This window comes from Aythya marila, assembly GCF_965140915.1.
Source record: "Aythya marila genome assembly, contig: HAP1_HAP1_SCAFFOLD_654, whole genome shotgun sequence".
Taxonomy (NCBI): Eukaryota; Metazoa; Chordata; class Aves; order Anseriformes; family Anatidae; genus Aythya; species Aythya marila.
The window spans coordinates 1-23912 of record NW_028137423.1 but is presented as its reverse complement, the minus strand read 5'-3'; the positions used below and the strand labels follow the sequence as shown (position 1 = coordinate 23912).

Here is a 23912-nt window from a genome sequence, read left to right as displayed (position 1 = left end):
TTTCCTGGAAATTGAGGCATTCCGGGAAAGGGCCGAGCAGCTGCCGCCCTCCCGTTGAGTCAGGCGGGGACAGGAAAAGGGGAGGGGGGGGGCGCTGCTTTTTATTCGCTGGTGCCGGAGTTTTGGTTTCGTTTCGGTTTCATTTCTGCTTGCGCTGGGAGCAGGAATGGAGGAGCCGCTGTGCCTGGTGCGCAACGGGCCCGACGGGGTGCTGAGGGCCGACCCCGCGGCGCTGGAGGTGCTGAGCGGCATCGGGCAGCCCGTGGTGGTGGTGGCCATCGCCGGGCCCTACCGCACCGGCAAGTCCTTCCTCATGAACCGGCTGGCACAGCGGCGCAGCGGTGAGACCATGGGGGCATCACCAATTAACGGGGTTAAGGAGGGGGTTAAGGGAGGATTAACGGGGCCGGCGGGTCCCGCTCACCCTCCTGACCCCTCTCCCGGCCCCACAGGCTTCCGCCTGGGCCACACGGTGCAGGCGCACACCAAGGGCATCTGGATGTGGTGCCTGCCGCACCCGTGCCGGGCCGACACCACCCTGGTGCTGCTGGACACCGAGGGGCTGGGGGACCCCGACAAGGTGGGTGTGGGGTCGGGGGGGGGCCCGAGACCACCGGATCCGGCCCTGACGACCCCCCCCCGGGTGTAGGGTGACAGCCGTAACGACGCCTGGATCTTCACGCTGGCGCTGCTGCTCTCCAGCACCCTGGTGTACAACAGCTCCGGCACCATCGACCAGCAGGCGCTGGAGAACCTCGAGTATCCGGCACTGGGAGGGGGATTTGGGGGGGGCTAGGGGATTTTTCGGGGGGGGTTGAGGGGATTTGGGGCTTAAGGGTTAATGGGGGAGCGGGGTTAGGGTGGATTTGTGGGGTTTGGGGTGGAGTCGTGGGGTTTAGGGGGATGTTTTGGGGTGGGGGGATGTCAGATTTGGGGGATTTGGGGTTTAAGGGGGCAGTGCAGGGTTGAAGCTGTGGGATTTAGGGGGATGTCAGATTTGGGGGGACACGGCACCTGGGGGGTGACAAGGATTCAGGGGGAAGCTGCAGGATTTGTGGTGAAACTGGGGCTTGGGGGGGCACTTTTGGGGCCGAGCTGTGGGATTTGGGGCATTTTGGGGGGGGAGAGGCCGGGCTTGGGGCCCCCACGGGTGTCCGTTGGGTTCCTGAGCGGGTGCCAGGCTGGTGTCGGAGCTGACGGGCTTCATCCGGACGCGGGCGGGCACCGGGGAGCGGGCGGGGGAGGCGGAGGACAGCGACTTCGTGCGCTTCTTCCCCGACTTCGTCTGGGCCGTGCGCGACTTCACGCTGGAGCTGCGGGCGGACGAGCGCCCCATCAGCGAGGACGAGTACCTGGAGCGGGCGCTGATGCTGAAGCCGGGTGAGCGGGCGGGCGGGGAGGCGGCACGGAGGCGGTGGCGGCGATAACGGGGCTCACGGTGCCCCCGCTGCCCCGTGCAGGCTACGGGCGGCAGGTGGTGGCGTACAACACCACGCGGCAGTGCATCCGCAACTACTTCCCCACGCGCAAGTGCTTCGTCTTCCCTCCGCCCGTGGGCGCGGAGCAGCGGGGCCGGCCCGAGGAGCTGCCCGAGGCGGCGCTGCAGCCCGGCTTCCTGGCGCAGGTGGAGCGCTTCTGCCAGCACGTGCTGGCCGCCTCCAGGCCCAAGCAGCTGCAGGACGGCGCGGAGCTCAACGGCCACAGTGAGCGGGGTGGTGGCGGAGGGGGGCTCGAGGGCTCGGCGGCGGTGCTGGGGCCTCACCGTGCCTCTCGGCGCCGCTCCCGGCAGCGTTCGGCACGGTGGTGACGAGCTACCTGGAGACCATCAGCAGCGGGCGCGTGCCCTGCCTGGAGAGAACGATGGCAGTGGTGGCGGCGAGCGAGAACGCGGCGGCGGTGGCAGAGGCGCTGGTGGAGTACCGCAAGGGCATGCAGGGCGTGGTGCTGCCGGCCAAGCAGCACGAGCTGTCGGAGGCGCACAACCGCTGGCTGCAGCAGGCGCTGGCCGTCTTCCACCACCGCGCCTTCCGGGACCGGGACCAGCAGCAGCAGCTGAAGCTGATGGTGCGTGGCAGTGCCCCGTGGGCCCTCGCCGGGTGTTCCCGGCCCCGCCGCGGTGCTGACGCCGTCCCGGTGCCCGCAGGAGGAGCTGCAGGCCGAGTACGGGGCACTGCTGCAGCAGAACGAGGAGGCGTCGCGCACGCGCTGCCAGGAGCTGCTGGCCGAGCTGGCCCAGCCCCTCAAAGCCAACCTGGCCCACGGCACCTACACCCAGCCCGGTGGCTACCGCGCTTACCAGGCCGACCGGCAGCGCCTGGTGGATGCCTACCGGGAGGCCCCGAACAAGGGCAACAAGGTGAGGACGGCGCTGCGGGGCTCGGGGAGGGGGCTTGGGGCTGTTCCCTCACCCCCCCGGGGCCCTGCAGGCCGAGGAGATGCTGGACAAGTTCCTGGAAGGGCACAAGGCGGAGGCCGAGGCGGTGCTGAAGGCGGACAACGCGCTGACCGAGGTCGAGAAGCAGCTGGCAGGTGAGGGCCGCGGCCCCGGTGCATCCCCGCAGCCCCCGGGGCCGACTCCCAGCGTCCCCTCATGTCCCTGTCCCCCCCCCAAGACCAGAAGCAGCAGGCCGAGCTGCTGGGGCAGGCGCAGAAGGCGGCGGAGGAGCGCAACAAGCAGCTGGAGGTGCTGCTGGCCGACCAGGAGCGCAGTTACCAGGAGAGCCTGAGGATGATGGAGGCCAAGATGCAGGCGGAGGCACTGAAGGCGCAGCAGGAGATCGAGCGGGCCATGCAGGCCAAGCTGCAGGAGCAGGAGCGGCTGCTGAAGCAGGGCTTCAGCGAGCGGGCCAAGCTGCTGGAGGACGAAGTGGCCAGCCTGCGGAAGTCGCTCAAAACCCAAGACATGGTGGGACACATCTGCACGACCGTGCAGGCGGCCCTGAAAACCGCCTGCGAGATTTTCATCATGCTCAACAAAAACAAGGCCCTCAAGTAGGCGGCTGGCCGGGGCGCTGCCGCCGCCGCCGAGGAGCCGAAGGGGAGCGCGGGGCAGCGCTGCTCGTGCCGCCTGCATGGCCGCGGCAGCCGCCGCTCCCGTGCCAAATAAAGCCGCTTTCACACAGCTCCCGTGCCGATGTTTCACCGCCTGGCCGCGGGGGCCCAGAGGGCTCCACTGAAGGCTCCGCCGGCGCCTTCCGCTCCTCCCGTTCCTTCCCGGCGCCACCGCGGCTTTGCCCTGTGCCGGAAACGCCGGGGAGGAGCCCCCTGCACGCCCCCTCCCGGTTCTGGGAGGCGCCGCCACCCCCCAGCGCTCCCCCGGCCGCTCCTCGCCCCACCCCGGTCCCCTCCCGGTCGTTCCCCGACCCCCCGGCCGCTCCCAGTCCCCCCCCTCGGCGGTGACCTCCCGGCTGCCACCGGAGCGAAGCGCGCCCGGTGCTGCCCCAGCCAGCTCTGACGTCACGCCCGCAGCGCGCCCCCACGTGGCGGCGGCGCGCCATGACCTCACGGGGGGCGGGAACGCGGAGCCACGCCCCCTCAGCGCTCCTATTGGCGGGGCGAAATCTCGCGGAGGGGGATTGGAGGAGAAGCTCTCGCGAGACTCGAGCCCTGCGCCTTCCCCCGGGCGGCCCCGCGCTCCCTCCTCTTCCGGCCCCGCCGCGCGCGCACGGAGCAGCGAGGTCGGGACCGGGACCGACACCGGGGGGGGGGAACCGGGGATGGGGGGGGACCGGGGCGCGGAAACGGGACCGGGGGTGCGGAAACGGAACCGGGGGGGTGGGGACGCGACCGGGACCGCGACCGGGACCTTGGGGGGCGCTGGAGGGCACGGGGGGGGGTTCCCGGTCCCGGTTCGGGTCCCGGTCCCGGTGGCGCTGACTCCCCCCCCCCGTGTCCCGGTAGATGCCCGGGGTGACGGTGAAGGACGTGAACCAGCAGGAGTTCGTGCGGGCCCTGGCGGCTTTCCTCAAGAAGTGAGTGCGGGGGGCACCGGGGGGCACCGGGAGGGGACCGGGGGGGCACCGGGGGGGACCGGAGAGCCCCCGGTAACGGCGCCGCCCTTAGGTCGGGGAAGCTGAAGGTGCCCGAGTGGGTGGACACGGTGAAGCTGGCCAAGCACAAGGAGCTGGCGCCCTATGACGAGAACTGGTTCTACACGCGGGCCGGTGAGTGCCGAAACCGGGGGGTTCTGGCCCAAAACGGGAGGGTTTAACCCCAAAAGGAGAGGTTTTTCTGCACAGAAGGATCTTTTTGCCCGAAACAGAGGGTTTTCTCCCCAAGAAAAGGAGTAATTTACCCCAAAACCAGGAGGATTTCCCTTACAAAATAGGGGAAGCTTTTATCTGCAAAGCCGGGAGCTTTTTGCCCAAAATAGAGGATTTCTCCCCCAAACCAGGAGCTTTTTCCTCAAGAATGGGAGGGTTTTCCCCCCAAACCGGGAGATTTTCCCCCAAAACTGGAGTCTCCTCCAAAATGTGAGCGGATTTCCCCCCGAAACCAGAAGCTTTCTTCCCCAAACCTGGAGTTGGACTAAAACAGAGGATTTTCCCTCAAAACTGGGAGTCTTGTCCCCTCAAAACCAGGATTTTTTTCCCCAAAACAGAAGATTTTCCCCCAGGAACTGAAGCCTTCCTCCCCACACTCCAAAACTGGAAGTTTTTCTCCCCAAAACTGTGACCTTTTTGCCTAAAACAGAGGATTTTCCTTGAAAACTGATAGCGTTATTCCCCACAAAACCAGGAATGTTTTCCCTAAAACAGAATATTTTCCCCCAAAACCGGGAGCCTTTTTTCCTCCAAACTGGAAACTTTTCTCCCCAAAACTGGGAGCTTTTAGCATAAAACCGGACTTTCCCCCCAAACCAGGAGCTTTTTTCCCCAAAATGGGAAGCTTTTCTCCCCCAAACTGTGAGCTTTTAGCCTAAAACAGAGGATTTTCCCCCAAAATCAGGAGCTTTATCCCTTACAAAGCCAGGATTTTTTCCCCCAAAACAGATTTTCCCTCAAGAAGAGGAGCCTTGTGTCCCCCTTAAAAAAAAAACTGATCTATTTTCCTTGAAAACACAAAATATCTCCCCAAAACCACCAACCTTCCCCGCAAACCCCTCCATCTCCCTCAGAAACCCCCCAACCCTTCACCCCAACGCCCTATTTCCCCCAAACCTCGCTTTTTTCCCCCAAAAAAACTCTTTTTTCCCCCTCAGCCTCCACCGCCCGGCACCTGTACCTGCGCGGCGGCGCCGGCGTGGGCTCCATGACCAAGATCTACGGCGGGCGGCAGCGCAACGGCGTGATGCCCAGCCACTTCAGCCGCGGCTCCAAGAGCGTCGCCCGCCGCGTGCTGCAGGCGCTCGAGGGGCTCAAGATGGTGGAGAAGGACCAGGACGGGTGAGGAGCCCCCTTTTGGGGCGAATTTGTCCTTTTTCGTCACTTTGTTCCGCTGGTTTTGTTCCCTTCTCAACGCTCTGTCTGTTTTTTCGCCAGCGGGCGCAAGCTGACGCCGCAGGGGCAGCGGGATCTGGATAGGATCGCCGGGCAGGTGCGTGCCCCGTTTTGGGGTGATTTAAGAGGTTTTTGGTGTTGTTTTTTTCTCTTTTTTTCTGGTGGTTTTCACGCTGACGGGGGTCTCTCTGCCTTCCCCAGGTGGCGGCCGCCAGCAAGAAGCACTAGGGGTGACGCTGCGGAATAAAAACAGCTTCGTTAACACGGGGTGTGGAGTGCTCCTTCCAAACGCCTGGGGGGAAAACAAGGGGGTTTGGGGGTCGGGGGGGCTTTTTTTGGGGAAAAATGAGGATTTCTGTCCAAAAAATGGTGCTGCAGGGGGAAAAAAAAGTGAGGAATTGGCCCTTGGGTTTGAGGCGCCTGGCCTCACTGTGCGGCCCCATAAACATGATCGGTCCCTCCAGCCCTGATTTATCAGCATTTTTATTTAAAATTTAAGGGAAAAAACACCCAAATTGGCTCTCACTGCAGCTGCCTCACTGCTGCCTGGCCTCACCAGACTAAAAACTCTGCTTTTTTTGAGGAAAAAGCAGCAGAAATGCCCTTTGGTCCCCAAAATGACCATTTCTAGGTGTCACCAGTGGGTTTGGGGGGAGAAAGCGTGGGGCTGGGAGGGAGCAGGGGCTCAGCCCTGGGAGAAACAGGACAAAAATGGGCAATTTTGGTGCAAATTCCTCCATGGATTGGAAGAATCCTGAAAGAGGCAGGAAAACGGCAGCGTTTGCAGCAATTTATAGATTTTTTTTTTTGCAACAAAACAAAGCAAGAATGACAGCGGAGATGGGGCTGAAAGGGAGAAGCAGCTGTTGTGTCAGCTGCGCTGATTTGGGATTTAGTTTTTTTTTAAAAAAAAAAAAGCTTTTTTCCTTCTTGGGAAGGGGGGGAGCGGGTGTTTTTAGGTATTTTTAGGCTCGTTTTTCTTTTAACCAGCGTGGTTCTTGTGGCCTTCCAACAACCGCCCCTCCTGTGTGGCGATGCCAGAGTGGGCAGGCGAGAAGAAGAAGGGGGAGAAAATAATGTTTTTTTGCTTGAAGATATCAAATTGGAGGATTTTAACCCAGCTGGGCAAGAGGAGCCCCTCAGAGACCCCTCAGAACATGGGAAAGGATGGGGGGGGAAGGGGCCCCTGCCTTGGGGTACTTTTCCTACTTGCTTTGGGGAAGTTTAATGGGAATTTAACAGGATTTTAAGGGGAATTTAATGGGATTTTAACAGGAATTTAACAGCTCAGCACAGCCTGAGGGGACTGGGGAGGGCGGCAGCCCCTTACCTCCAAATACACCACAGGATTCCTCCCAAATCGACTTCAGGATACACTTTGGGTCCCCCCATGTCCCTCCAAGGGGGTTCTGGGTCAAAAAAAACGTTTTTTCTAAAAATTTTACCTCAGGAAAAGGAGCTTCGCGACCCGCGCGGGCGGGGGCGGCCGTTTAACGGTCGTCGCGCCCCTCAGCGGCACGCGCCGCTCGCGGCCGCTGATTGGCTGAGGGCCGGGAAAAGGGGGCGGGGCCGCGCCGTGGGCGGGAAAGGCGCTGAGGGAGAAGCGGCCCCGCCGCCATTTTGTGCCGCGGCGCCACCGGGGGTCCCGCGGGGTCCCGGGGGGCTCAGGGCCCGGCCTCGGCCCCGCCACCCCTCGCAGCCGCCTCAGGAACCTCGGGGGGCTCGAGGGGGGCTCGTCCTGGCCGCCGTTGGTGTCTCCCGTGGGGTGTTCCAGCCCCTGTCCCGGCCTGGCCTCGTGCGGCGCTGCTGCTCCTCATGGTCGCGGTGAGAGGCGCCGGCTGCCTGTGGAGAAAGAAGTCGGTGAGCGCTCAGCCACCAGGCCTGGCAGGGTTTTTAGATGATTTTGGTCTCCGTGCTTAGTCACACGGGCTTAAATTTGGGGTAGAGCCGTGCTGGGGTCTCAATCCTTATGGTCCCTTCCTACCTGGGATATTCTGCGGTTCCTGAGCCCTCCCTGAGGTGGTCGAGGCTGACGAGGAGGAGAGATTTGGGCTTTTTTCCTCACCGCCTCCCTCACCTTAGGAAATTTTGGCTTTCTCCTCCCTCCCCACCTCCCTCAGCTCCTCACCTGTGCGCCCACCCCCCCACGCGCCCCTTTTAGTCCCTTTTAGCCCCTTTTAGCCCCAGAAGGGCCCCGTTTGCTCCCATCCCGGCGTGGTGCCGATCCCTGTCACCACCTCCCTGCCTTCACCTGCTCCCCAAAGGCGTCACCGGGGCGGGCCGGTGCCCGCGGGCTGCAGCAGGACCGGTTGGTTCCCCTGGCTTGGTTCCCCTGGGTTGTTCCCCTGCCGTGCCGGGCGGTGCCGAGCCCTCGGGGCTGGGGCTCCCCTTTTCCCGTCCCTTTTTTCCCCATCCTGACGTGCTCCAAGCCCCCCAACCCTCCCCCCCAAACCCTTACCTGCTGGGAGAGGCCCCGCAGCTGCAGCGTTGGAGGCAGAGGAACCCTTTGGAGGCACAGAAGAGAAGAGGACACGCTGCTGCTGCTGCTGCTCTGCTCCTCATCTCCTCCTCGTTGGGCTCCAGCAGGGTGACAGCAGCCAGGGCACGCGGCTGCTCATCGGCTCCTCGTTAATCACTGAAGCTAATTAACCCCCAGGACCCAGCACCCGTCGCCTCCCCGGCCTGGTGCCGCAGCGTTTCGCCCTGAGGCGGCCGCGCTTCCCTCGCACGCTGTCCCACTAGAGGGCTCGGCGGCTGCACCGCGGGGGTGGCAGTAAGATTTGGGGCAAAACAGGCGGAAATTGGGCATCGCTTTGGGCTCCTGTCCCAGTCTCGCCCCTGCACGCTGAGTTTCCAGCTGGGGTCCCTCGGGACAGGGTCTCCTCCTCATCACTTTGGGGTGGCGCAGACCCCTCTGTGGGGTGCTAATTTGACATTAGGGCGTCCCTAATGTCAAAAAAAACCCAAATCCTCCTTTTTTCTACCATTTCTCCCAGCTGCAGGGGCTCCCCGCAACCCGCCGAGGCCGTCTCTGTGCATTCGGCCCCATCCCCGCCGCCGGTGGGGCCGCCGAATCCTGCCGTAAGTTCCTTTTTTTTTTTCTTTTTGCCCCATTTCCATGCTTTTTGCCCCGTTTTCGGGGCTGCCCGCCAGATCCCGAATCTTTCGGCCACCAAAAGGGCGTTTTTTGGGGCAGCTTCGCCTCGCCCCTCCCCGCGCCGAGCCGGGACGTGCCCCGCGTGCCGACGAGCCCCCGAGCGGCCGCGGGGGGCTGAAAGGGCGACGAACGGCCCCGAAAAGGCGACGAACGGCCCCAAAACGTCGCGCTGGCCCCCCCCGCCGCCCCCCCCGGAGCCGGGCGGCGCAGAAAGGCCGCGCTGTTCGCGCTGAGTCGCCGCTTTGTTCGTGCTGCCGGGGGTGAGGGCTGCCATAGAAACCCCGCTGCCCTCGCCGGGGGGACAATGGGGCCGTGGGGGGGACCCTTTGGCCCCCGAGGGGGGGGAGCTGTGTTTTTTTTTGAGAAAAAACTCTGATTTTAGGGGTAGGGGCAGCACTTTGGGTGCCCCCCGTCCCACCCCGGGGTGCTCGCCGCCACTTTTGGCCGCCCCCATCCCAGCTCGGGGTGCGGGGGTCTCATCCCGGGGGGGCTGCGACCCCAAAAGGGGGGGGGCAGACCCTCCCCCACCCCTTCTTAGCGCACCCCATTTACTTTTTGGGGTCCCCAACCCCTCGTGGGGGGGTTCTGCTGCCATGTGCTCCCCCCCCAAGCTGGGGGGCGCCATCCCCAGCCCCCCCCTCACCCCTCGGGGGTCCCGGCGCTGGGTCCCCTCCCCCGCGAAGGGGATGGGGGGGGGGGGGGCGATGCAGGACCCCCGGGGACCTTCATGGGGGGCTCCCAGCCCCCCAGCACCCGCATGGGACTGTAAACAGCGGCCTCCCCGGCGGCCCCGGCTCCTCCTCCGCGCCCATTGGCCCGGCCTCTCGCATCTCATTAGCATACATTATCCCGCCAGCAGCCCGCTGCCAGGTGGGGAGCGGCACAGGGACGCGGCAGCCACCATGAAGCCCCCCCGCGGCCCCCCGCTGCTCGCCGGCCTCCTCCTGCTCTGGGCGGCGGGCGAAGGTAGGCAGGATGCGCCCCCCCCTCGCTGTGTCCCCCCCACCCCGTGTCTGTGTGACCCCCCCCCGTGTCCCCCCCCCTTCCCCTCCGCATCCACCTGCTCCGCAGCGCCCGGCCCCGCGTTGCGCCCCTACCCTACGAGAAGGTTGGGGGGGGGAACACGGCTTGGGGAGCCCCCCCCCGGCCCCCAGCCCCTCTTCATCCTCCCGGGGGGGCCCCCCCCGAGCTCGCTGGGCCCCCGCGGTGCCCCCCCCCCTCATCCCAGCTGCCTCCGCCGCGCATCCGCAGCCCTCCCGCGCCGCCTCCCCCCCGCGAGCCCCCCCCCAAAGCACAGAACCCAAGCAGGGGGAGGGGGGCTCCCCATCACCCCCTCCCCAAATCGGGGGGGGCTCCCCCTCCCCAAAATTAGCCGGGGGGGGGCTCCAAATCCCCGTGCCCCCCCCCCCCCTTTCCTCTCCCGGAGCCGGGAAGGGGAAGATGGCGTTTGGCAGCCCCCCCCCAGCGCCCCCCATCCCTGCTGATGTCCCCCCCATTGTCCCCGTCCCCCTCCCTTGTCCCCAACCCCCCCCCATCCCTTTTAGCCCCCCCATCCCTTTCAGCCCCCCCCCATCCCTTTTCCCCCCTCCCCATCCCATTTACCCCCCCCGGTCCCCATCACTCCCCTCAGCTTTGTCCCCCCCCAGCCTGCGGCAGGGACAGGGGGACACCATGGGGGGGGGACGCACACACGCGGGTGCCACCCCCCGACCCCCCCACGGCCATCCCTGACCCCCCCCAGCCCCCGCTGTCCCCCGGTGTCCCCAGGCCCTCGTGTCCCCGCGCCTCCTCCCGGCGTCCCTGTGCCCTCGGCTGTCCCCGTGGTGCCCCCCCCGCGCTGTCCCTTGCCGTGCCCCCCCGCTGCTGTCCCCTGGTGTCCCCCCCCCTGTGTCCCTGCACCCTCCTGCCACCGTCCCGGCCCCCTCGTGGCTGCTGTCACCGCTCCCGGCCACCTCCTGCCCCCATCCTGCGGGTGGGGGGACACCGCTGGGGACACGCTGGTGGCCTCGGGGACACGGAGGTGGCTTTGGGGACACGCTGGTGGCTTTGGGGACAAAGTGGTGGCTTTGGGGACGCCACGCTTTTGGGGACACCGCGCTTTTGGGGCCGCGGGGGCCTTGGGGACACGGTGCCACCACCCCCGTCCCGCCCGAGGTGCCAGGCGCCACCGGCCCCAGCAGAAAGAGCCGATTGTCCCCCCCCCCGGGGGCCACCCGCCGGTCCCCGCGCGCCCCCCTACCCCACTCAGCGAGGGGGGGGGGACATTAAAAGGGAAGGGGGGGGCCACACAAAGCGTCCCTTTGTCCCCGCCGCTCCCCCGTGGGCGCCACCGGCCCCGGGGTCCCCGCGAGCCCCGGCCCGGCCGCGGTGACCTTGGCGCGGGGACGACCTTGGCGGTGGCGCCGCGGTCGCCGTGGCGACCCTCAAAAAATAAAAGAGAGGAGGGGGGGGGAACGCGAGGGGGGGGGACGCGGGCCGGGGGGGGGCGTTGCGCTGACACAGCGGAACCGCGGCGCCGGGGCTGGGGGGGCACCGGCAGCGGTGGCTCCGTCCCCGTGCCCTCTGACCCCGGCCCCGGCCCCGTTATCCCCCCCCCCGGGGGCTCCCACGTCCCCGTTAACCCCCCCGGGGGCTCTCCCATCCCCGTTACCCCCCCCCAGTGGCTGTCCCATCCCTGTGACCCCCCTCGGTGGCTGTCCCGTCCCCGTTACCCCCCCGCTGGCTGTCCCTGTGCCCCCCCTCGGTGTCCCCAACCTGTCCCCATCCTCCTGGCCCGCTGCCGGCCCCACGTGCACCCCCGGTGCCCCCATCCCAGTGTCCCCAGTCCCAAAGTCCCCATCCCAGTGCCCCCATCCTGGTGTCCCCATGCCCAGTGGTGGTGTCCCCGGTGCCCCCATCCCCAGTCCCAATGTCCCCAATCCCAGTATCGCCATCCCCAGTGCCCCCATCCCGATGTCCCCAGTCCTGGTGTCCCTGTGTCCCGGTTCCCCCCCAGTGTCCCTGTGTCCCGGTTCCCCCCCAGTGTCCCCCCGGTGTCCCCATGTCCCGGTGCCCTCACCCCCAGTGCCTCCATCCCAATCCCTCCCATCCCAGTGTCCCCGTGTCCCCGTACCCCTACCCCCGGTGCCCCCCCCGGTGTCCCGGTGCCCCCCCGGTGTCCCCATGTCCTGGTACCCCTACCCCCACTGCCCCTCCCCGGTGTCCTGGTGCCCCCCCAGTGTCCCAATGTCCCGATGCCCCCCCCCAGTGCCCCTCCGGTGTCCCGGTGCCCCCTTTGGTGTCCCTGTGTCCTGGTACCCCTACCCCCAGTGCCCCCTCCCGGTGTCCCGGTGCCCCCCCCGGTGTCCCTGTGTCCTGGTGCTCTCACCCCCGGTGCCTCCATCCCAACCCCTCCCATCCTGGTGTCCCCGTGTCCTGGTGTCCCCGTGTCCTGGTGTCCCCGTGTCCCAGTGCCCCCCCCCGCTGTCCCCGTGTCCCGGTGCCCCCCCGGCGCCCCCCCCGGTGCCGGGTGGTGAGGGTGCCGTGCGTGCAGGGCGGGCGCAGGAGGTGCAGGCGGAGAACGTGACGGTGCTGGAGGGCAGCACGGCCGAGATCACCTGCCGCCTGCACCACTACGACGGCTCCATCGTCGTCATCCAGAACCCCGCGCGCCAGACGCTCTTCTTCAACGGCACCCGCGGTGAGCGGGGGGGCGCCGGGGGGGGCGCGGGGACACAGGGGGGGCAGCGGGATGCCGGGGGGGCAGTGGGACACCAGGGGGGCACCGGGATGCAGGGGGGGAACCAGGATGTGGAGGGAGCACCGGGACACGGGGAGGGCAATGGGACATTGGGGGGGGGCTTCAGGACAAGGGGGGGGGCTTGGGGACATGGGGGGGGACTCGGGGAAAAGGGGAGGGCACCAGGATGCAGGGGGGGAACTGGGATGTGGAGGGGGCACCGGGACACTGGGGGGGGCTTCAGGACAAAGGGGGGGGAGCCAGGACATTGGGGGGGCTCGGGGACATGGGGGGGGCAGCGGGATGCCGGGGGGGCACTGGGATGTGGAGGGGCACCGGGACACAGGGAGGGCAACAGGACATTGGGGGGGGCTCATGGACATGGGGGAGGACACTGGGACACTGGGGGGGGAACTGGGATGTGGGGGGGGGCTCCGGGATGTGTCTGTGGTGGCTGTGGGGTGGCTGTGGTGTGCTTGGGGTATCTGTGGGGTGTCCGTGGGGTCAGCGGGGTGGCTGTGGGGTGGCTGTGGGGTCAGTGGGGTGTCCATGGGGTGCTTGGGGTGTCTGTGGGGTGTCCGTGGGGTCAGTGGGGTGGCTGTGAGGTGCTTGGGGTATCTGTGGTGTGTCTGTGGGGTCAATGGGGTGTCCGTAGGGTGAGTGGGGTGTCTGTGGGGTGTTTAGGGTGGCTGTGGGGTGTCCGTGGGGTGCCCGTGGGGTGTTTAGGGTGTCTGTGGGGTGTCTGTGGGGTGCTTGGGGTGTGTGTGGGGTATCCGTGGGGTGTTTGGGGTGCCCGTGGTGTGAGCGGGGCTGTCTCAGCGCTGAAGGACGAGCGGTTCCAGCTGGCCGAGTTCACGCAGCGGCAGCTCCGCATCCAGCTGGCCCGCGCGCGCCTGGACGACGAGGGCGGCTACTTCTGCCAGCTCTACACCGACGACACCCACCACCAGATCGCCACCCTCACCGTGCTGGGTCGGGGACGGGGACGGGGACGGGATGGGGACGGGAATGGGGTCGGGACCGGGATGGGGCCGGGAACCGGGATGGGAGCGGGGATGGGGCTGGGACGGGGCCAGGAATGGGGATGGGAGCGGGGATGGGGCTGGGACGGGGCCAGGAGTGGGGTCGGGATTGGGGCTGGGACTGGGAATGGGGTTGGGAACGGGGTCGGGAACGGGATGGGGCCGGGAATGGGGTCAAAAATGGGGTCGGGACCGGGACGGGGTCAGGAATGGGGATGGGAGCGGGGTTGGGACCGGGATGGGGCCGGGAATTGGGTTGGGACCGGGATGAGGCCGGGAATTGGGTTGGGACTGGGACGGGACTGGGAATGGGGTCGGGAGCAGGGCTGGGACCAGGACAGGACTGGGAATGGGATCAAGAATGGGGTCAGGAACGGGGTCGGGACCAGGATGGGGTCAGGAGCGGGGTCGGGAGCGGGAACAGGACCAGGACACAGGGTTGGCAGCGGCTCCTCCGTGCCCTGCGCCACAAAGCACAGCCCCACCTTTATTGGGGCTGATATTTGGGGCTGTTTCGGGGTGTTTTGGGGTGTTTGGAGCTGTTTTTGGGGCCCTGACGCCCCCCCGGCCCCGCAGTGCCCCCCGAGACGCCGGTGGTGGAGGTGACGGAGCCGGCGGTGGAGGGGGGCGAGGTGGAGCTGAGCTGCGTCGTGCCCCGTGCACGGCCCCCCGCCACCCTGCGCTGGTACCGGGACCGCAGGGAGCTCAAAGGTGACGGGGGGGGTGTGGGGACACCGGGGGGGGACACGGGGACATCGGGGGGGATATGGGGTCATTGGGGGGGTGGGGAGCTCATGGGGTCATGGGGAGCCTGCTGGGGTGGGGATAGGGACATGGGGATGGGGACATGGGGACAGGGATATGGGGACCCTGATGGGGATGGGGACATGGGGGGGACATTAGGGGGGGCACAGGGGGGACATGGGGACATTGGGGGCGTGGGGACCTTTTGGGGTTGGGGATGGGGACATGGGGACCCTGGCGGGAACAGGGACTTGGGAACAGGGACATGGGGGTGCTGTGGGGATGGGGATGGGGACATTGGGATCCTGTGAGGGACAGGGACATGGGAACAGGGACATGGGGACCCTGTGGGGGTCACAGGGACCCTTTTGGGGATGAGGACGGGGACAGGGCCATGGGGACAGAGCCACGGGGACACTTTGGGGCACCAGGACGGGGCCACGGTGCCCTCAGCGAGGTGACCACAACCCTGCTGGGACCGAGCCCGGGGGGGGGGGGGTTCCCCACACCCCATCCCCACGGGGCCCCCTCAGTGACCGCAGGGGTGCCCCCCCCACACCCCAGCGTCACCATTGTCCCCCCCGTGTCCCCCCGTGTCCCCCCCTGTCCCCCCCCAGGCTCGAGCAGCCGCGAGCAGCGGGGCAAGGTGTTCCGGCAGCGCTCGGTGCTGCGGCTGCGCGTGGAGCGGCGCGACCACGGCGCCATCCTCACCTGCGAGGCCACGCACCCCGCCCTGCGCGGCCAGCGCCGGCAGACCCAGTACATGCTGGACGTGCAGTGTGAGCGGGGGGCATGGGGGGGTGTGGGGGGACATGGGGGGGTGGGGGGACACAGGGGGGTGTGGGGGGGTGTGGGGGGAATGGGGACATGGAGGGGAAACGGGGAAATGGGGGGGTGTGGGGGAAATCGGGGGGAATGGGGGCAATAAGGGGAGGAATGGGGAGGATCAGGGGGATGGGGGGATAAGGGGGGAGTGGGGGGGTCATGGGGACATGGGGGGGCACCAGGACACAGGGAGGGTGTGGGGGGGACATGGGGACACGGGGAGGGAATGGGGGGGATGAGGGGAGATGGGGGGATAATGGGGGGAATGGGGGGGTCATGGGGACACGGGGGGGTGATGGGGATGTTGGGGGAGATGGGGGGATAAGAGGGAGAATGGGGGGGCACAGGGACATGGGGAGATGGGGGGGCACGGGGGGGACAAAGGGGATGGGGAGGGCACGGGGGGGCACAGGGACATGGGGGGAGCACGGGGGCATGGGGGGGATGGTGGGGGGACATGGCAATGGGGGGGAAGACAGAAATTTGGGGGGAGATGAGGAATGGGGGGGACACAGCACTGGGGGGGTGGGGGGACACAGGAATGGGAGGGCCAGCAGGGACTTGGTAGCACAGGCCTGGCACCATGCAGGTGTGTGGGGGGGCACAGCCAACTCCCCCCGAGGTCCCCCAACCCCCCGGGGGGGGGGCGCTAACACCTCCTCCCCCCCCAGACGCCCCCACGGCGCGCATCCACCCGTCGCAGAGCGTCCTGCGGGAGGGTGACACCCTGGTGCTCACCTGCGCCGTCAACGGCAACCCGCTGTGAGTGGGGGGCTCCCCGACCCCACAACCCCCCCAAAACCCCCCCGGACCCCCTTAGTGACCCCCCCACCCCCCCTTTTCCTCCCCCAGCCCCACCGACATCGCCTGGAGCCGGGGCAACGAGTCCCTTCCCGAGCGGGCGCGTGCGGAGGGCGAGGTGCTGACGCTGCCGGCGCTCAGCCCCCAGGACAACGGCACCTACAGCTGCCAGGCCGGCAACCGCCACGGCCGCGCCTCCGACCACTACGTCCTCGTCGTCTATGGTGAGCCCCCAACCCCCCCGTGGCCCCCCCGTGGGCCCCAAAGACCCCCGTGGGCCCCAGCAGGTCCCTGGTGGGCCCCAGTGGCCCCAAACCGAGCTCCCCGGGGGCCCTTTTGAGACCCCGGTGGCCCAGAGAGCCCCCTGGTGGCCCAGAGAGCCCCCTGGTGGCCCAAAACCCAACCCCTGGTGGTCCCAGGACAGCCCCAGTGGCCCCATGAGACCCACGGTGGTCCCCACAGACCCCCCGTGGGCCCCAGCAGGCCCCGGTGGTCCCCAGTGGCCCCAGACTGAGCTCCCCAGGGACCCTTTTGAGACCCTGTTAGCCCCTAGACCCCCCCCGGGAGCCCCCTGTCGGTCCCAAACTGGGTCCCAAGAGACCCTGGGTGTCCCCTCACACCCCCCCTGTGTCCCCACGCCCCCCCCGTGCCCCCCCGTGCCCCCCGGTGCTGACGGGGCCGTGTCAGACCCGGGGGCGGTGGTGGCGGCGCAGCGCTCGGTGCCCTACGCCATCGTGGGCGGCATCCTGGCGCTGCTCGTCTTCCTGCTCATCTGCGTCCTCGTCACCATGGTCTGGTGCTCCATCCGCCAGAAAGGTGGGCGGGGCCTCCGGGGGGCGGGGCACAAGGGGGCGGGGCCTCAAAAGGGGTGGGGTTACGGGGCAGGGGCTTGGTGGGGATGGAGTTTGGGATGGGGGATGGGCTGCAGGGGGTGGGGCTTAAAAGAGTGGGCGTGGCCAATGGAAGGGGCGTGACTAACGGAGGGGGCGTGGCCAGGAACGGAGGGGAGGGGCCTCCGAGTGGGTGGGGTCTTAAAGGGGGCGGGATTTGGAGACAGGGCCTTGGTGGGGTTCAGGGATGGGATGGGGAATGGGCTGCAGGGGGTGGGGCTTAAAAGAGGGGGCGTGGTCAACTGAAGGTGTGTGTCTAATGGAGGGGGCGTGGCCTAGAGTAATGCATGATGGGGGTGGGGCTTGGGGTGTGGGCGGGGCTTGGGGTGAGCGTGGGGCTTGGTAGTTGCAGAGAGGGGAACAGGGGAAGGGGGCGTGGCTTTGGGGGCGTGGCTTTGATGGGGGCGTGGATTTACAATCGGGGTGTGGCTACGGGTGGGGGCGTGGCTTAATCGGGGGGCGTGGCTTAATAGAGGGGCGTGGCCATCCACAGGGCAGAGCACGTGGGGCAGGCTGGGGGGCAGCTGGAGGGGCGGTGCTTCGGTGGCGAGGGGCGGGGTTTAGGCGTGGATGGGCGGGGTTTAGGCCCAGGGGGCGTGTCCGGGGGCGTGCCCACGGGGCCGTGGTCCCTCCCCCAGGCTCGTACCTGACGCACGAGGCCAGCGGGCTGGACGAGCACGGCGAGGCGCGAGAGGCCTTCCTCAACGGCGCCGACGGCCACAAGCGCAAGGAGGAGTTCTTCATCTGAGCGCGGGGGCGGGGCTTGCGGGGACGGGGCGGGGCTAACGGGAACGGGGCGGGGCTTGCAGGAAGGGGCGGGGCTTGTGGGGACGGGGCGGGGCTTGTGGGGATACGGGGACGGGGCGGGAAGGGGGAAAGGATTGGGATAGACGGGGGCACGGGGGGGTCACGTGGGGACAGGAAGTAGGGGGGGGGGTTGGGGTCATGGGGGGGTCATGGGGGGGTCACGGGGTCAGGCCGGGGGTGTTGGGGTCAGGCCGGGGGCGTTGGGGTCACGTGGGGTCACTGCAGCCCCCAGGGAATGAGGGAAGGGGGGGGGGGCATGGGGGAAGCAGGGGGAGGCCCCGCCCCAAGCCCCGCCCAGCGGGTGAGGCCCCGCCCATTCGGTCAGGCCCCGCCCACCTCCCCCTGTGCCCGGGGGGGGCTCGCACAGTTCAAAGCCATGGGGGGGGGGAGGGAGCCTGGGGGGGGCAGGTGGGGGGAGGGCAATTAAGTAATTAATAATATATGAAGGGGGCGTGGCCCGGGGCAGCCCCGCCCCCCCGTTGCTATGTAAATATGTCGCCTTTTAACCACCTTTGATACTCAATAAAACCCCCACGGATTCGTAGCCGGATGTCCGGGGGGGTCGGGGGGGGGCACCGGGGGGTGGGGGAGGGGCACCGGGAGGGAGAGGGGCACCGGAGGGGGAGGGGGGAACCGGGGGGGGGAGGGGAAAACCGGAAAAAAACGGGGGGGGGGGAGGGGCTCGGTGCGCTCCCGGTTCCCGCCGCCAGGGGGCGCTGTCCCCGCACTGCGGCTCTCGGGCCACGCCCCCCCTGCGGGCCACGCCCCCACGCGGCCCATTCATAATAGTGGCACTGCTGGGGGGTGACGTCACCCCCCACGGGAGGCCGCGCATGCGCAGCGCTCTCCGTCGTGCCGCGTAGCGCGCATGCGCCTTCTTTAATTGACACGAGGACCCCGCCGGGGCTGCCCTCAGCGCGCCTGATTGGAAATTAAGGGGGGGGGAATCAGGCGGGCTCGGGGCAGCCCCGCCCGCAACCGGAACCGCGCGGGGTCCTTCGGGGCCCGCGCCGGAAGCCGGAAGCGGACGGGGGGGGGGCGCGGAGAGCGGCTGCGAGCGCGAGTGAGGGCGGGGCCGGGGGGGAAACGGGGGGGGGGGCACCGGGAGGGGGTGGGGGGGGGTCTTGGTGCGCGGGAGGGGGGCACTGACGGGCCCCGGGGTCCCCGCAGCCCCCCCAGGCCCGGGCCATGTCGCAGCCGCCGCCCCCGGAGCCGCCCCCGGTGCCCGCGGGCCCCCCCCGCAGCGAGGAGGAGGAGGAGGCGCCCCCAGAGCCCCCCGGCAAGGGCTGCGTGTGTGAGTGGGGGGGGGGCTAAGGGGGGGGGCTGGGAACCGGGGGGGGACCCCTGGGAATTGGGGGAGGGGTCCTGGGGGGGCTGGGATTGGGGGGGACCCCGAGGGAGGGGGTTAAACGCGACGGGGGGGGGCTGGGGCACGGTGGGGGCGGGGATTTGGGGCCGGGGGGGGGCTGTGGGCACCCTGGGGGGCTGTAGGAACCTGGGGGGGGGGGCAATGGACCCTTTGGGGGGGGGCTGGATCCCCCAGGAGGGGGGGGGACCCCGTTGGGGGGGGCTTGGACCCAGTTTGGGGGGGGGCTGAGACCCCTGGGGGGGGATTTGTACCCGAGGGGGGGCCGTGGGACCCTTTAGGGGGGGATTGGGACCCCTGGCAGTGAGGAGGGCCCCGTGGGGGGGGGTTGGGACCCCATAAATTGCCTGGGGGACACCTTGGGGGGGGGCTGCGGGTCCCTTTGTGCCTCGGGGGGGGGCTTTGGGACCTCCCCGTGTACTGTGGGACCCCCCCCGGTGCTATAGGGCCCCCCCTTGTGTTATGGGCACCCCCCCGGGTGTTCTGGGGACCTCCTTGTACTGTGAGGGCCCCCCCTTTAATTTGGGGACCCCCCTTGTGTTAAGGGGACCCCCCTGGGTGTTACAGGGACCCCCCCTGGTACTATGGGGACCCCCCCTTATACTATGGGGACCCCCTGTGTGTTTGGGGACCCCCCCTGAGTATTATGGGGCCCCCCCTTGTAATATAGGGACCCCCCCCGGGGTATTCTGGGAGCCCCAGTGATTTATGGAGACCCCCCCACGACTTATTGAGGGGGCAGCTCCCCCTTGCACCCCCCCAACCCCCTCCCCTTCCCCTCCCCCCCTTCCCCAAACCCTCCTGGGGCTGTGTCGGGGGCGATGCGGGACCCCCACGGTTACCGGGTTGGGGGGGGGGGGGGATATTTCGCAATTTCGCACGCCCCCAGACCGCCTGGGCTCCACCCAGTGCCGCCGCTGCCTCATCACCTTCCCCGACGCCGCCTTCGCCGCCCGGCACGCCAAACGCGAGCACCCGCGGGACTTCGTGGCGGCGGCGCTGCGGGGGGCCCAGTTCGTCTGCTTCGTCTGCGCCCGCCCCTTCGCCTCCTCCCGCGCCCTCCTCCGCCACCAGCGGGGCCACGGCGGCTCCCCCCGGGGGGGTCCCGGCCCCCCCCCGCCACTGCCGACCCTCCTCATCCTCCTCCTCCTCCTCCTCCTCCCGGCGCGGCCCCCCCCGCCTACGCCTGCACCGAGTGCGGCCGCGCCTTCGCTCGCGAGGGGGCCCTGCACCGCCACTACATCCGGCACGCGCGGGGGGAGCTCTGAGGATTAGCCCCCCCCAAACCCCCCGGGGGGGGTGGAAAGGGGGTGTGGGGGGGATCGAAGGGGGTCTTGGGGGGGGACAAGGGGTCCTGGGGGGCTCAAAGGGGTCTCAAAAGGGTCCTGGGGGGGCCGAAGGGGGACCAAAGGGGTCCTGGGGGGAGCCTGGAGGGATCCTGGGGGGGCCAAAGGGGTCCTGGGGGGGCCAAACAGGTCCCAGAAGGGTCCTGGGGGGCACCAAGGAGGTCCTGGGGGGCCCAAATGGGTCCATGGGGGGCCAAAGGGATCCCAAAAGGGTCCTGGGGGAGTCCAAAGGGGTCCCACAAGGGTCCGGGGGGGGCCAAAGGGGTTCTGGGGGTCCCTGGAGGGCCCCGAGGGTCCTGGGGGGGGTCCCAAGGTCCCCAAAGGGCTCCTGGGGGGCCTCCGGGCAGGGGGCGGGGCCTCAGGAAGGGGGCGGGGGCTGTGGCTGGCTCGGCACCAATAAAAGGGCGGCTCCCGATTGGCTCCCGGTGTCACTTCCTGTTTTGGGCGCGGGGCATGCTGGGAGATGTAGTGCGGGGGGTGGCAGCAGTGCAGCATGGCTGTGACGTCATGGCGGCCAGGCTGACGTCATTGCCCTGATGAATGACGTCATAACCCTGACGAGGATGGGGCGATGCTGCCCAATGGGCGCCCGCAGCTCTCGGAAGTGACGTCACTGCAACATCAGGGCCCACCTGTGACGTCACTGCCCCTCTGTGTGACATCACCGCCCCCCTACAGCCCCTCCGTGGCCCCGCCCCTGTGACGTCACTGGCAGTGTGACCTCACACCCCCCCTGACTTGTGACGTCACAGCCAACTGCAACACCCCCACCCCCCAAGACATCACCACCCCAACCAATGCCGTCACCCCAACCTATGACATCACTCCCAACCCATGACAACATCCCGCAACCTGTGACGTCACTGCGAAGCTGTGACGTCATCGCCTACCCTAACGCCACCACCACTCCCAGCCCCCAACCAACGTCGTCCCCTCGGCCAATGACGTCACCCCGACCCGTGATGTCACCCCATCGATGACATCACCCCACGCTATGACGTCACCCCATCGATGACATCACCCCCACCCCATGACGTCACCCCCCCCCCCCCCCCCCCAAGCAGAGCCGTGCCGGGCGCAGCCGCTCTCCGTTTATTCCCCAGCACCGGGGGCAGGACCATGAGGAGGAAGGGGGGAGGGGAGGGGCGGCAATTTGGGGGTGGGGGTGGGTCGAGGGGCTCGAGGGGAGGGGTCCCGAATTGGGGGAGGGGTCGGGGCGGGGGAGGGGCTCCTTCCCCGCGCCCCCCCGGGGCCGTCACAGCTCCCCGCGGGCGTGCAGCATGTAGTGCTCGTGCAGGTCGGCCACCAGCCCGAAGGCGCCGGCGCACTCGGTGCACTGGTAGGGGGGCTCGGGGGGGGCCGGGGGGGGTCTCCGGGGCCCGGGGCCGCTGGGGGGGGGGGAGCGGCCGGGGGGGGGGGCTGCGGCGCCTGCCGGCGGCGTGCTCGCAGCGGTGAGCCCCCAGCGCCGCCGGCGCCGCGAAGCCCAGCCCGCACTCGGCGCAGATGTAGTGGTGGAAGGGGCCGGGGGGGCGCGGGGGGGGGCGCTGCGGGGGGTGGGGGGGGGTGGGGGCGGCCGAGGGGGGGGCGGAGGAAGAGGAGGAGGAGGAGGAGGAGGAGGAGGAGGAGGAAGGGGGGGCGGAGGAGCGGCCGGGGGGGCCCTGGGGCCGTTTGCGCCCCACGTGGTAGCTGCGGTGAACCTTCAGCGCCCGCGAGGTGCCGAAGCCGCGGCCGCACTCGGGGCACTCGTGCCACTCGGGGCCCCCCCGCGGCCCCCCCGGGCCCACCGGGGTCGTCGTGGCCCCCCCTTGGGGTCCCGGTGTCGCCCCCACCCCCGCCGTTGCCCCACCCCCACCCCCGGATGTTTCTTCCTCCTCCTCCTCATCGTCGTCGTCGTCGTCGTCCGGAGCAGGCAGCACCGGGCGGTCGCGGCCCCGGGAACCTGCGGGGGGGGGGTGGGGGGGGTGAAAATTGGGAGGGGGAGGGGTGGAAAGGGAGGGGGAGGGGAGCGGGGGGAGGGGCGGTACCTGCGAAGCCGTTGGCGGGGGGCGTTGGGGGGCCGCTGTCCCCCGAGGACACCGAGGTGGCCTCCGAGTCGTCATCGTCGTCCGGCAGCGCCGAGACGCCTGCGGGGGGGGGATGGGGGGTGGGGGGGGTGAGGTGGGACCCCCCCATCCCCACATGGCCCCCCCCAACCCCGTGGGACCCCCCCTTAATCCCCCATAGCCCCCCCATGGGACCTCCACTCTCATGGGACCCCCCCAGAGGGCTCCCTACCCCCATGAGACCCCCCCCATAAGGCCCCCACCCCCTTTGGGACCCCCCCAAAATCCTCCAAAAGGTCCCCAACCCCCAGGAGACCCCCCCATAGGACCCCCACTCCCATTAAACCCCCCCAAACCCCCCCCACACCCTCATGGGTCCCCCCCAATACCTCCCATAAGACCCCCCACCCCCCCCCAGCCCCCCCCGCCCCCCCTCACCCGTGGAGCCGCCGTCCTCGTCCTCGAAGGCGCCGTCCTCGCCCCCTCCTCCTCCTCCTCCTCCTCCCGCCGCCTCCCCCGGCCGGCGCCCCTCCGCCATCATGGCCGCCCTGCGCGGCCCAGCATGCACCGGGGCATCAATCCCAGCATGCACTGGGGTTTCTATCCCAGCATGCCCCGGGGCTGGGCCTAGCACACATGGGAGCCTAACTCCCAGCATGCATCAGGGCCTCAATCCCAGCATGCCCTGGGGCCTGGCCTAGCACATAACAAGGCCTTACTCCCAGCATGCACCAGGGTTTTTATCCCATAATTCCCCGGGGCTGGGCCTAGCACACACTGAGGCCTTGCTCCCAGCATGCCCCGGGGTTACCATCCCATAATGCACCAGGCAGAGGCCTAGCGCACAGCAGGGCCTCAATCCCAGCATCCCCTGGGGCCCAACTCCCAGCATGCACGAGGGCTGGGCCTAGCGCACACCTGGGCCTTGATCCCACAATGCACTGGGGCCTCACTCCCAGCATGCACCGGGGTTTTTATCCCACAATGCCCCGGGGCTGGGCCTAGCGCACAGACGAGCCTAACTCCCAGCATGCCCTGGGACTTCAATCCCAGCATGCCCCGGGGCCGGGCCTAGCGCACACTGAGGCCTCGCTCCCAGCATGCCCCGGGGTTTCCCTCCCAGCATGCCCCGCGGCCGGGCCCAACACCCCCCCCCCGGGCCCCGTTTCCCCCCCCCCCCCCTCCCCCCGCTCCCAGCATGCCCCGGGCCCCCCGCGGGCTCCCCGCGCGCCGCTCCCATCATGCCCCGCGGCGCCACGTGCGCCCCGCCCCCCCCGCACGCCGCCGCCGCGCTCCCACAATGCCCCGCGGCCCCCCCTCCCCCCTCCCCTTCCCACAATGCCCCGCGCGCCCCGGCCCCGCTCACCGCCGCGGCCCCGCGCCCGCCCGGCCGCCGCCGCTCGCTCTGCGCATGCGCGGGCCCGGCCGCAGCGGGGGAGGGGCCGAGGAGGCGAGGGGAGGGGGCGTGGCCTCGGCCGGGGGTCGGCCCCGCCCCCTTCCCCGGGCGGCGCAGGCTCAGAGAGCGCGGGAAGGGAGGGGGAGGGGAGGCGGGGAGCGGGGGCGGCTCCGCGCATGCGCGCGGCTGGGCGAGGCCCCGCCCCCGCCCACGGGGCGCGAAACTGGGGCAGGGCGGGGGTGGGGGAGGGGCGGGGCCGCGCCGCTTCCGGTCCACGCGGGACCGCGCCCGCCCCTCCCCCACTCCCCTCCCCCCTTCACCCCCTTTCCCCTTTTTCTCTCCCCTCCCCCACCCTTTATC

General features: G+C 69.0%; 5 protein-coding genes across 6 annotated transcripts; 4 read left to right on the top strand and 1 right to left on the bottom strand.

The window, feature by feature from the left end:
• Window positions 1-21: 21 nt before the first annotated feature.
• On the top strand, window positions 22-3516 carry LOC309890829 (guanylate-binding protein 3-like). 2 transcript variants are annotated; one of them, XM_082785229.1, is made up of 9 exons: window positions 22-341; window positions 453-580; window positions 650-759; window positions 1181-1380; window positions 1461-1703; window positions 1790-2064; window positions 2144-2356; window positions 2427-2529; window positions 2613-3134. In XM_082785229.1, exons 1-9 carry the CDS (start codon window positions 167-169, stop codon window positions 2993-2995), a joined length of 1830 nt encoding a protein of 609 aa, XP_082641355.1. In that variant the 5' UTR covers window positions 22-166; the 3' UTR covers window positions 2996-3134. The 2 variants fall into 2 exon arrangements, with proteins under 2 accessions (XP_082641355.1, XP_082641354.1); XM_082785228.1 differs by having other exon boundaries at window positions 2144-2529; window positions 2613-3516.
• Window positions 3517-3598: 82 nt separating this feature from the next.
• RPS19 (ribosomal protein S19) lies at window positions 3599-5705 on the top strand. Its single transcript, XM_082785231.1, has 6 exons — window positions 3599-3677; window positions 3901-3971; window positions 4063-4163; window positions 5201-5384; window positions 5481-5535; window positions 5640-5705. Exons 2-6 carry the CDS (start codon window positions 3901-3903, stop codon window positions 5664-5666), a joined length of 438 nt encoding a protein of 145 aa, XP_082641357.1. The 5' UTR covers window positions 3599-3677; the 3' UTR covers window positions 5667-5705.
• A 3757-nt stretch (window positions 5706-9462) lies between these two features.
• Window positions 9463-17364, top strand: CADM4 (cell adhesion molecule 4). Its single transcript, XM_082785234.1, has 9 exons — window positions 9463-9561; window positions 12128-12274; window positions 13133-13285; window positions 13912-14046; window positions 14697-14858; window positions 15576-15666; window positions 15757-15929; window positions 16393-16521; window positions 17234-17364. The coding sequence occupies exons 1-9, from the start codon at window positions 9498-9500 to the stop codon at window positions 17341-17343; spliced, it is 1164 nt and encodes a 387-aa protein (XP_082641360.1). The 5' UTR covers window positions 9463-9497; the 3' UTR covers window positions 17344-17364.
• A 1003-nt stretch (window positions 17365-18367) lies between these two features.
• On the top strand, window positions 18368-20136 carry ZNF576 (zinc finger protein 576). The gene is given in 5 exon segments (XM_082785233.1): window positions 18368-18465; window positions 18573-18696; window positions 19658-19851; window positions 19853-19933; window positions 19935-20136. Coding segments are annotated over 4 exon segments (483 nt in total). The 5' UTR covers window positions 18368-18465; window positions 18573-18590; the 3' UTR covers window positions 20037-20136.
• A 1107-nt stretch (window positions 20137-21243) lies between these two features.
• On the bottom strand, window positions 21244-22950 carry LOC309890825 (uncharacterized protein). Its single transcript, XM_082785224.1, is given in 4 exon segments — window positions 21244-21475; window positions 21477-22053; window positions 22139-22237; window positions 22595-22950. Coding segments are annotated over 4 exon segments (1002 nt in total). The 5' UTR covers window positions 22815-22950; the 3' UTR covers window positions 21244-21369.
• Between the last annotated feature and the right edge of the window lie 962 nt (window positions 22951-23912).